At 46.2% G+C, this 12,071-nt stretch overlaps 1 protein-coding gene across 1 annotated transcript in view; it reads right to left on the bottom strand.

The window, feature by feature from the left end:
- Nucleotides 1–6,096: 6,096 nt before the first annotated feature.
- Nucleotides 6,097–12,071, bottom strand: part of Eif2b3 (eukaryotic translation initiation factor 2B subunit gamma) — a 72,102-nt gene continuing 66,127 nt past the window's right edge. The window contains exons 10-11 of the mRNA XM_021201200.2: nucleotides 11,377–11,480; nucleotides 6,097–6,256 (exon numbers count right to left, since the gene is read on the bottom strand). Of these exons, the coding sequence (XP_021056859.1) occupies nucleotides 6,204–6,256; nucleotides 11,377–11,480 (157 nt within the window). The 3' untranslated portion in view covers nucleotides 6,097–6,203. The remainder of the gene's footprint in view (nucleotides 6,257–11,376; nucleotides 11,481–12,071) is intronic.

The following is a 12,071-nucleotide window of genomic DNA, read 5'->3' as shown; positions in this document are numbered from 1 at the left end:
CATGAGATTATAGGCATGCACCATTACACTTGGCTTGGGTTTTCTTTTTCTTTCTTTTCTTTCTTTTCTTTCTTTTCTCTTTCTTTCTTTCTTTCTTTCTTTCTTTCTTTCTTTCTTTCTTTCTTTCTTTCTTTTTCTTCTTTTTCTTCTTCTTCTTCTTCTTCTTCTTCTTCTTCTTCTTCTTCTTCTTCTTCTTCTTCTTCTTCTCCCTCCCTCCTCCTCCTCCTCCTCCTCCTCCTCCTCCTCCTTCTTTTTTCAAGACTAGTTTCTTTGTGTAGTCTTGGCAGTCCTGGGACTAGCTCTGTAGACCAAGCTGGCTTTGAACTCACAAAGATGTATTTGCCTCTTGAGTGCAGGGATTAAAGACATGTGCCACCACCATCTACTTGGCTTGGCCTTTTGCTGTATGGATTCACTATGCAGCTAAGGTTGGCCTGGAGTAGGGAGTTACTGGTGTGAGTAACCACACTGGGGCTTTCTATGGCCTATTCTGAAAAAGCCCACTGTCTATCCACTGAGAAACCTCTTGCTGATCCTTCCAACCAACCAGAGGAGAAGGAATGGCTCTATCCTTTCTAGCCTTCCCAATCTAGGATTGTTGCCTTCTGGCTACTTGAGTCTCCAAAATGGCCAAAGGTGTGTTTGTTTGTGTGTGGGCGTGTACACATGAGTGTAGGTGCCTGTGGAGACCAGGGGCATCACGTTCTCCTAGAGCTGGAGTTACAAGTAGATCCCTGAGGTGGGTGCTGGAAACTGAACTTGGGTTTTCTGCAGGGGTAGTACATGCCCATGTCCATCTCCCCATCTCCTAACATGGCTTTTCTTTCCCTCAACAAAGACTTCCTAGCTGAGCACGGTGGTGCTCACCTTTAATCCCTGCACTTGGAAGGCAGAGGCAGGCAGATCTCTGTTAATTTAAGACCAGCCTGTTCTACAGAGTGAGTTCAAGAATATATTCTGGCTACATATTGAGTCTTGAAAAACAAAACAAAACAAACAAAACTTCCTGAGTGCAAAGCTAAAACAGGTCATTACCAGGAATCCGACAAAGAAGCCACTTCCCTTTGAACAGGGTGCTTCTCTCTTGCTCCACCTCCATCTGATGTGGGTAAGCATTTGGTCCCAAACCCAAACACTCCCAAAGACTACGAGGAGAAAACAACCAACTCCAAGGATTAACTCTTAGTTACTGATTTGTGGGCTAAGCATGCCCACGCCTTTGCTGAGCTCGGGGTTGTAAGCCTTTTTTTCTTTTTGTGTTTTGAAGACAGGGATTCCCAGTGTAGCCCTGGCTGCCGTGGATTTTGCTCTGCAGACCAGGCCGGCCTCAGAGATCTGCCTGCCTCTGCCTCCTGAGTGCTGGGACTAAAGCTCTGCACCAATGATGCAGCAGGCCTGCCTCTGTGTGCCCCAACGATGCAGCAGGCCTGCCTCTGGTTTTGTTTGTTTGTTTGTTTTAAAGAGTTCTTAGTCTGAGAGGAGCCCAGAGATCACAGGAAATTACTGACCTGGGACATCCAGGGATACTCAAGATGGAACAAGACAGGAAAGCGGGGAGGGATGATTTAAAACAATTCAAGGTCTGCTAGTTTTTTGTTGTTGTTTTGAGACAGGGTTTGTGTAGCCCTGGATGTCCTGAAACTCATGTAGATCAGGCTGGCCTCGCAGACATAGAGATCTACCTGTCTCTTCTTGAGTGCTGAGATTAAAGACCATTAGCTTTTTGTCCTTTTAAATCTTTTTTTTTTTTTTTTTTTGACATCTGATCTTGCTGGCCTACCTCCCAAGTGTTGAGATCACAAGTGTATGCCGATACATGTGGTTTATGCAGTCCTGGGGATTGAACCTGGGGCTTCCTACATATTAGGTTAAGTAATCTATTAACTGGTCTACAAGGCTAGCCTCTAACATAGGTTTAAATGAGATAATGATAATATGTTGTCGAGAATAGTGCGTCAAGATAGAACACACACACACACACACTCACAATGTGGGAGAAGGCGAGGGCTGTGGCTTCAGGGGATGATCAATGTGAGTCAGGACAGTCCTTCTGTTACTGTATTTCTTCAGACTTCTTACCATGAGTTTCCCTCTCTTCATTATCTAGTCCAGGCAGAGGGGATGACCATGATATAGAGAGGAACAAGGCCCTATTAGTCTTGGGAGCCAAGCCTGCTGTGTTTTCATCTTCCCATTTGGCAGTTCTGGAGCAATAGCAGCTGTCAGTCTAGGGCCAGGGGTGCAACCAGAAGTCAGAGAGTAGCCCTTAACTTGAACATGGCGAGAGAGGCTTTTGGTACCAAAGATGCAGTTCATTATCTCACATGTACCTCAGGTCAAGGCCAGGCCACTCTGGCCTCCAGTACAAAATATGTTCTGCTTCTGCGTGGTTCTCTCAGGCTCGGCTCCATCACAGAACTCTCTGGACTTTCTATCTGGGTGGTCCTTCCCACAGGCACAGAAAACTAGTTAGTGTTTTGTTTTTGTTTCTGCTGGGGAGTCATCCTATGTTACCCAAGCTGATCCACTCCTGGGCTCAAGGCGTCTTCCCACTTCAGCTGTTAAGTGCTAGGATTACAGGCACCCCCCAAACACACACACACACTGGACTACTTAGGAAGTAACCTGGAAAAGTCTAGTTTACCTACCTAACCCTTAAAGGTAGGGATGGGTGTAGGTAGAGTGTACTCCCTGAAAGTATCACGCAGGGAAGGGACTTGTAGCGCAGTGTTGGCACTGGCTTAACGCCTTGTCAGCAGGCAGGAATGAGGTGCTGAGAGAGGTAATTCCTGCAGAAGTAGCCCTGACGCTTTCTGTTTTCTGATCTGGCAAGCTTGCACAGGCGTGCGTTTTCTCTCCCTTCTTCTTTTCTTTTCTGCCTCTGCCTCCTGAGTGCTAGGGTTGAAGGGGTATGTATGTATGCCATCAAGACTGACTTCAGAAGGTGTATTGATTTTTATGTTGGCACCTTCTCAGACCCTTCCCTGAAGGTTGCCTTCACCCTCTCTTCCTTTATTTATCAATGCTACATTACAGACATAACCCATCTGCAGCTACCAAGGGAAATTAAACAATGGCTTCTGCCTACTGCTAGACTGTGCATGGAGAAGAAAAACAAAGCATCCAGGAGTTGCTAAGGCAACGGCAACAGTGTCCTGAGCTGGGATTCAAACTTGAGGCTTCCCTTAGCCCTTCCTTCCTTGATGTAGTGCAGTGTGACAGACTTGTGACCTGGAAAGGCAGGAGAGCGATGTCCACAGCTCCAGTCGGGGCTGAGGCTGTAGCAGGGAAAGATGGGAAGGAGGGAGCCCAGGGGTCTGGGACAGTTTAGCTGTTGCTCTATGGCCACTTCACTTTCGCACATCTACCAAGTTTTACCCCTGTTCCTTGTGGTCTGAGACTTCGGATTGCCTGGGCCAGGAGCTCTGAGAAAGGGATGGAGGCTGAGAATAAGGAAGGGCCTTTGAAAAGCACTCAGTCTGGGGACCAGAGGTGGCGCAGTGGGTAGAGAGAGCTTGCTGCTCCTCCAGCGGACCCCAGAACAAGCACTACTTGTAACTTTAGATCCAGGGGCTCCTACACCCTCTTCTGGTTTCTGGAGGCATATGCACACACCGACAGAAAAAAATGAAAATAAAAAATTAAAAATAAATGTTTATTTGTATATGTGTGGGTGTTTTGTCTGTGTGTCACTTGCATATCTAAAGCCCAGAGGCCAACAGGCTTCAGATCCCCATGTGGGTGCTGAACAGTGGAGAACAGTGTTCCCAACCACTGATCAAGCAACTGATGTCCAGTCCCCCACAGCGCCCCTGCAACCCTCCCCTCCCCTGAGACAGTCCCTCGACCTGAGTCGTTTTGGAGAAACCCATCTCAGGAGAGGCTCTGGTCTGGCTAGGGCCGGAACCCACTACATAGAGCAAGGTCCTTCTCCAGCCTAGGGCTGTTCTCAGTGTTGCTTGACACTATACCATTATTATTATTATTGTTTTCTGAGACAAAATCTTACTGTGTAGCCCGATGGGTCTCAAAAAAAAAAAAAAAAAAAAGCCAGACGCATAGTGGTGCATCCCTTTAATCTCAGCACTTGAGAAGCAGAAAAACTGATCTCTGTGAGGTTTTGTTTGTTTGTTTTTCAAGACAGGGTTTCTCTGTATAGCCCTGGCTGTCCTGGATCTCACTTGGTAGACCAGGCTGGCCTCGAACTCAGAAATCCNCCTGCCTCTGCCTCCCAAGTGCTGGGATTAAAGGCGTGCGCCACCACACCTGTTTTTTTTTTTAGACAGGGTTTCATTTAGCCCAGGCTGGTTTCAAACTCCCAATATAGCTGAGGATAACCATCTTCCTGCCTCCTCCTCCTGAGTGCTGGGATACCTGGTGAAAACCCCCACAAGTTTAATTCTAGTTCCATGGGAACCATGGTGGACACTGTCACAGCTGTTTATCGCTCTCCCTCAGTCCCACGCGGTCAGCCACTTCTACTAGACCACTTGGGTGCCTGTCTGATGAAGGCAGGCTTCCAGAAGCCCAGTCCTTAGCACGGGAGGAATGGAGAGTCAGAGCTCTCAAGGCTGGCTGGAGGTGGGGCTCCCCTGGGGTAGGCAGGCTCATCTCTCTCACAAGTTCAGTGAGACCAACATACAATCAGGCAAGATTACTCAAGTGAACTTGAGTAGTCTGGAGAATTTTGAAGCAACGTAGAAACCAGTATTTCAAACTACCCTTTATTATAATTACTACCACCCACAGTGAGGACATCAAGAGAAACTTTTACTTTGATAATCCTAGGAGGTGAAATCTTACCCCAGGAGTCACTTTTATCTTCCACTAAACACCTGCAGGCCATAAAAGCCGTGCAGGGAGAGACAAGAGCAGTGTTCTTATGTTTGGGAGCAGGGCAGCAACTGGAAGGGGATAAGACTCCAGGGGGCTGTGAATAGAGAAACCTCATTCTTCAATTATCTGATGGGGTGCCTATATAATTAGGACAAAAGGATGCACCTAGAGAAGAGTCAGGAAGACTTTTAAGCCTCGGTCCTGGCTCCTGGCTCCTCCTTCCCGGCTGAGCTGGCATCACCAAGGGCATGGAAGAGATGGACTAGGCTTGGCTCACACCACCACTTTAGATTCTAGCTCTTGCCTCCAGGAAAGCCCATGCGGAAAGGCTGTTCTCCAGCCAGGGGCTTCCTTCAGTTTGCCTGAAGAGCCTCTAAGGGCAGAGACTCAGAGCGAATCTTTAGGGTGAGGGACAGTGGTAGCAGGTGCTAAATATCTGTACGGAGCTACTGGACAGAGACAGTAAGTCCCGGTGAATACTTGAACCCAGACTCTTAAGTGTCCAGAAAGCCTGGTTAGGGTCAGGACTTTCAGATAAAAGATCCCTTTTAAAAAAGGTGTACGATTGAGTGTGTTTGTGTGTGCGTGTGCACCTTTATGTGGGTCCTGGGGACTGTATGCAGGTTCCAGGATGAGTTCCACTGGCCGTTACTGGCTGACCCTTCCTTATTTTAGTTCTTTTATTTATTTACTTTTTTCTCTTTTTTGAGAGAGGGCCTTAGGTAGCCTAGGCTGACCTTGAACTCACTAAGTACCAGAGGCTGGCTTTAAAGCCTTGATCCTCCTGCCCCCACTGCTTGCGTGCTGGGGTTACAGGTGTGAGATACCGCTCAACCTCAGATGGAAGGTATTTTACAGATTGGGGTGAGCTGACCAATCAGAAAGTAGTCTTTAGAGGCGCTGCTGGATAGCTGCTTCCTATCTGTGAACCTTGGCATAGAAGACCTAGCCCACTGTATGCACAGCATCTCCACTGTGTGCACAACATCCCCACTGTGTCACAGCATCCTGTTGTTCTCTGTAGACTCTACACAACCCACAACACACACCATTATACCTGGAGCAAGAGTATGGCGTGTAGAGCATCATTAAACGATGAACAGTGTCTCCCCAAGCAACTGGAGCCCACATGCCACGAACCTGGGACTGTGCTGTCTGTGCCTTTGGAAGTCTGTTTTTCTTTTAGTTTTGTTTCCAGTGCAGTGGAACCTAGGGCCTGTGCATGCTAGGCAAGCACTCTACCACTGAGCCACACCTACAGCCTGGAAATTCTTCTTTATTGAAAAATAAATACAGAGTCAAACAGGTGGGTCAGGCAGCATCTGTAGTTTGAGTCCCAAAAGGAAGGGGTCAGGCTTGTTCAGGGTTCAGATCTCCATGAGCTGGTCATTCCCCACGATCACCTCATTCATTCGTTTAGCTACAGAGAAGAAAGGAGAGAAAGTTCTCAGCGATGGGCAGCAAATGGCATCACTCTAAACCAGCTGCTTCCAGAGATGACAATGCTCCCTTCAAAAGAGCTTACGAGAGAGCATCTTCCTGCACAAGGATGGAACTGACTCTAGATACCTGGTTCATAGAAATGAACAGGAATACTCTTACATGGCAAGAGTATGGTGTGTAGAGCATCATTAAACGATGAACAGCGTCTCCCCAAGCAACCCTACATATCCTATGTTTTGTTTGTTTTTCCCCTGGCTGTCCTACAACTCTCTCTCTGAGCCAGGTTGGTCTTGAACTCAGAGATCTGCCTGCCTCTGCTCTGGGATTAAAAGTACACACCACCAACACCCAGCTTCTTTTTTCTTTTTCTGTTTTTTTAAATTTATTTTATATATGTGAGTACACTGTAGCTGTCTTCACAGAAACACCAGAAGAGGGCATCAGATCCCATTACAACCATGTGGTTGCTGGGAATTGAACTCAGGACATCTGGAAGAGAAGTCAGTGCTCTTAACCTCTAAGCCATCTCTCCAGCCCCCCTTTCCCCTATAAATACCTATCTGTAATAAAATTTAGTACAAGTACATGTCTGTAATAAAACACATATCTGCAATAAAAGTAGATTCCTTTCTGACTGGTCAGCTCACCCCAGTCTGTGAAGTACCTTCCAGTTGAGGTTGAGTGTGGTGACACACACCTGTAACCCCAACATGCAAGCAGTGGAGGCAGGAGGATCAAGAGTTTAAAGCCAGCCAGGCGTGGTGACACATGCCTTTAATCCCAGCACTCGGGAGGCAGAGGCAGGTGGATTTCTGAGTTCGAGGCCAGCCTGGTCTACAAAGTGAGTTCCAGGACAGCCAGGGCTATACAGAGAAACCCTGTCTTAAAAAAACCAAAAAAAAGCCAGGCGTGGTGACACATGCCTTTAATCCCAGCACTCGGGAGGCAGAGGCAGGTGGATTTCTGAGTTCGAGGCCAGCCTGGTCTACAAAGTGAGTTCCAGGACAGCCAGGGCTATACAGAGAAACCCTGTCTTAAAAAAACCAAAAAAAAAAAAGAAGATTTTAAAGCCATCCTCTGGTACTTAGTGAGTTCAAGGTCAGCCTAGGCTGCCTAAGGTCCTCTCTCAAAAAAGAGAAAAAATAAAAAAATAAAAGAACTAAAATATCTGGGTCTGTTAGTCTCAGACCCAGAGACTAACGACTGACAATAATATGAATTATAACAATGTGTGAACGTAGTCTCTCTTTCTCTATGATGTTCAGTTGTGCTGTGAGATGCTGGAGTCCTGACATGAGAAGCTGAAGTGAGATGGGAGGAGGAAAGCTCTGGGTTAGAATCAGGACCAGATCTCAAAGTGGGCACGACAGCTCCGTGGGGAGAGTGCGCCCGCTGTTCAAGGCCGATGACCACATAAGCTTGAGGACCTGGTTTTGGTCCCTGGAATCCATGTCAAAAGCCAGAGTCAGTAGCTCTTGTCCGTAATCCCAGCATTCCCTATGACAAGATGGGAGGTAGAAATAGGAGAACCAACTGGAAGTCTGCGGGTCAGCTAGCTAGTAAGGTCTGGTAAAAACAACAGAGCCCCCACCTCAGAAACACGGTGGGAGGAGATAACCAAGTCCTGAACGTTGTCCTTTGACCTCCACACATGATCTGTGGCGCACAGCTGCACTTAACACACCTCAACACAAATAAATAGAGACCCCCAAGGGCTACAACGGAGTACAGTGACTGAGGGAAAGCTAATGTGACAAGAGATTCATCACGCTACAAATGAAAGGTGGCACTGCTGAAATCAGGAAGAATTCTTACCAACCAGGACTTGACCTATGTCAACTGGGTCAAGACCCTGAGTTTACCAGGCCTGCTCATCACTACGATCAACAGAGAGGAGGCCCAAACTTTGTCGCTGATACTATTAGATACCACTGAAGCATCTGCTAGTCTCCCTGCTTTTACTGTCAACTGTGGCCATCTACTGCTTGAGCAGGTGCTCAAACTTGGCTGCCAGGAATTTTGCAGAACCCTGGGAGTGCTCAGCTGGGGTAAGAAGAGTCAGGTGTAATAATGTCCCTGGGCTGGGGTTGGGGGTGTGTACAGCTCTATGACAGAGTGCAAGGTAGGTGTGAGGCTAAGTACTGTCAAGAGGGGAGCTGAGGATGGCTATGTAAGTAGTGCTAGCAAAGGGAGGCTAGGTTAGAAGTCATCTTATTGTTGTTATTTTAATTTAATTTCTTTTATTGACAGTCCCACTATGCTTCTCTGGCTAGTCTGTCTCCTTGGATTAAAGGAGTGAGCCACCACGTTTGGTGTTCCCATCTTAGTTTTCAGGACAGAGTCTCTCAATGAACTTGCAGCTTGCCTTCTGAGCTAGACTGGCTAGCCAGCAAACCTGGGATCTGCCTGTTTCTGTGCTGTAGTGCTGGCATTACAGATGATTGCCACCATGCTCAGCCTTTACATGGGTGCTGGAGACCTGAACTCAGGTTCTAACACTCACACAGAAAGCACTTTACTCACTAAGTTGTCTCTCCTGGCCCCTAAGAAACTGGTCTCTAGCGCCACAATTTATTTTATAGCTTAGGCTGACCTAGAACACATTAGTAGAAGAAAATGGCCCTACATTCCCGTGGTGATTTGAGTATGCTTGGCCCAGGGAGTAGCAGCACTATTAGGAGGTGTGGCCTTGTTGGGGTAGATGTGGCCTTGTTGTAGGAAGTGTGTCACTGTGGGTTTTGGGCTTTGAGACCCTTCTTCTAGCTGCCTGGAAGCCAGTCTTCTCCCATTTGCCTTTGGAACAAGATGCAGAACTCTCAGCTCCTCCTGCACCATGCCTGTTGGATGCTGCCATGATAAAGGACTGAATCTCAGAACCTGTAAGTCAGTCCCAACTAAATGTTGTCTATTATAAGAGTTGCCTTGGGTATGGTGTCTCTTTACAGCAATGGAAACCCTAAGACAATTCCTAATCTCTCTGGAATTGCTTTCTAAGTATGTGCCACCATGCCTGGCTAGACTTTATTCATCAAATTAAATTAATTTCATAGTATGCCTAAATGTATGTATGTGCACTACATGTGCACTTAGTAACCACAGAAACCAGAAGAGGCATCAGAAATCTTGGAACTAGAGTTACAGGCAGTCATGAGCTGCTATGTGGGTGCTGGGAATTGAATGTAAGTCTTCTACAAGAATGGCAAGTGTTAAACTGCAGAGGATCTCTCTAGACCCTTTGGAGATAGGATTTCACTAGGTTGTAGCCCTGGATAGTTGGCTTAGCATTCACTGTATGAATTCTCCAATTCAGAGGTCTGCCTGCTCCTGTCTCCTGAATGCTGGAATGAAAGGCATGTGTCAACATACTCATATGCTAATAAACAAACAAATAAACAATTCCCCTAACCGCACCCCAACAGGCTATTTGCTACTGTTCCTGGTTGCTCACTAGAACTGATGGTAAGACTCTACTGCTGAAAACACCATACATTTTGGTCATAGTACACAGAAAAATCAAGTTGTTACTGACTAGGAATCTTTTTCCCTGATGGCTAGCTATCATAGCACAGTACTACATAGAAGGTGCTATGCAGGTTGCTAAGAAAAAGTTCAACAGTTTTTGTTACCCATTAATTTATTTACTCACTTTACCTCTGATTGCTGCTGCCCTCTCTCCCAGGCTCCACCTCACAGTTTCATCAACAGTCCTACACAGCTGTGAGTCCTGTGAACTACAGTAACTACCAGAGCTGCAAGATACGCATGCACACTCGTGCAATAGCAGTACAGATGTTATGGTTTCTACCAGTCTTTTTACAAGTTGTATAGCACGGTAAGCTTAAAGCACAGCTTAGAGCCACACTTCTAAGCAGCTGAGAATGGCTCTCCAAGTTATGCCTGGAGACCTGCTAACCCCTTTGCCAGATTAAATCTAGGGGGGTCACCTTCACCTTCCTTAAAAAACAGATAAGGGCACTTGGGAGGCAGAGGCAGGCAGATTTCTGAGTTCGAGGCCAGTCTGGTCTACAGAGTGAGTTCCAGGACAGCCAGGGCTACACAGAGAAACCTTGTCTCGAAAAACCAAAACAAAAAAAAACAAAACAAACAAAAAAAAAAAAACCAAACAAACAAAAATCAAAACAAAACAAAACAAAAAAACAAAAAAACAAAACCAAAACCAAAACCAAACCAAACCAAAACAAAAAAGCCCAAAAAAAACAGATAAGGATTCCTCCCTGGAGTTCCTCCTACTCTGAGTTCCTCCTCACTTTTCTGTAATAAATTTGTTTGCTCTGCTTAAAACAAACAACACACACTAGGCAGTGGTAGTGCATGCTTTTAACCCCAGCACTTGGGAGGCAGAGGCAGGTGGATCTCTGTGAGTTCAAGACCAGCCTGGTCTACAGAGTGAGTTCCAGGACAGTCAGGACTACACAGAGAAACCTTGTCTTGAAAAACGGAAACCAAATCAAACCAAACCAACTAAACTAAAAACCAAGCCAAAAAAACTCCAAAACCAACCAACCAACCCCCTACCCCCAAACAACACATACAAATCAGATGAGCAGTCATGGTCTTCTGGAGGCCACAGCACATTCCAGAACCAGTGCTGTATTACTGGCTACCTCTGTCAAGCCCAGAAGCAAATATCAAGTATTAGTGTGAGTCTGGACAATATCTATTGTTATATTTTCAGTTTTTTGATAGTATAGTTGTATACATCTGAGAAAACTATAAGCTATAGCCCTAGTGATAGGCCTAAATCAAAGTTTAAATTTTTTTTTTTTTTTTTTGGTTTTTCGAGACAGGGTTTCTCTGTATAGCCCTGGATGTCCTGGAACTCACTTTGTAGACCAGGCTGTCCTCGAACTCAGAAATCCGCCTGCCTCTGCCTCCCAAGTGCTGGGATTAAAGGCATGTGCCACCACGCCCGGCTTCAAAGTTTAAAATTTGATAATGATACCAGCTGCTCTCCAGAGATGAATTCAGGTCTACCTTTTCACGTGCAATGTAAACATGTTGTAGCTTGCCAACTTGTCTGTGCTAAGGTGATAGATAAAACGGCTTCCATGAATCCTAACTTGGGGTGTTGTTTACCTTTGGCTTCAATCCTCTGACCACTTCCAACCAAACAGTCCGTGAGCTCCGCACCCGTCTCGATCACGGCGTTGTTGCAGATGACGCTGCCACGGATACTGCTCCTGTAATACAGCAGCAACACAGCAGCCACGTTAGAGGACCCAGGGCCTTGTCACAAAACCAGCCAGGAAGTTCAGGCTTTTCTGTAGGCTGAGAACTGCTGGTCAGTCCTACTGGTGGCTACATGACTCAAGTTTTTTTCTCTTTTTAGACTACATAAGCTCTGGCTGTCCTGAAACTCAGAGATCTACCAAGTGCTGGTATTAAGAGTGCACAACATGCCTGGCAGAAAAGGTCTTTTTGAAAACCATCAGCAGCATTTATTATACATACAGGCCAGGTACTATGATAAACACTCCATATATTACAGCAGCAAGTTTTGACAAATCTAGCTGTTTTATCTGAAAAATCACCTGGGCAGAGCCACTGAGCTGGTCCAGTGGTAAAGGCACTTGTTGTGTAACCCTGGAGACCTGAGTTCAATTCCCAAAATCCATGTAAAAGTAGAAGAAAGCTGGTTCCAGAAAATTGTCCTCTGAACTCTATATGCCCCTACCCCAACCCTGCCCCTGCCATGGGTACAGCACGCACACAGACACACATACACAGACACAGACACACACACACACAATTTTAAAAATCAATGTTAAAAA

This window comes from Mus pahari, chromosome 6 (assembly GCF_900095145.1).
Source record: "Mus pahari chromosome 6, PAHARI_EIJ_v1.1, whole genome shotgun sequence".
In the NCBI taxonomy this organism is placed as follows: Eukaryota; Metazoa; Chordata; class Mammalia; order Rodentia; family Muridae; genus Mus; species Mus pahari.
The sequence above is the reverse complement of the archived record's forward strand: the minus strand, read 5'-3'. Positions and strand labels throughout refer to the sequence as shown.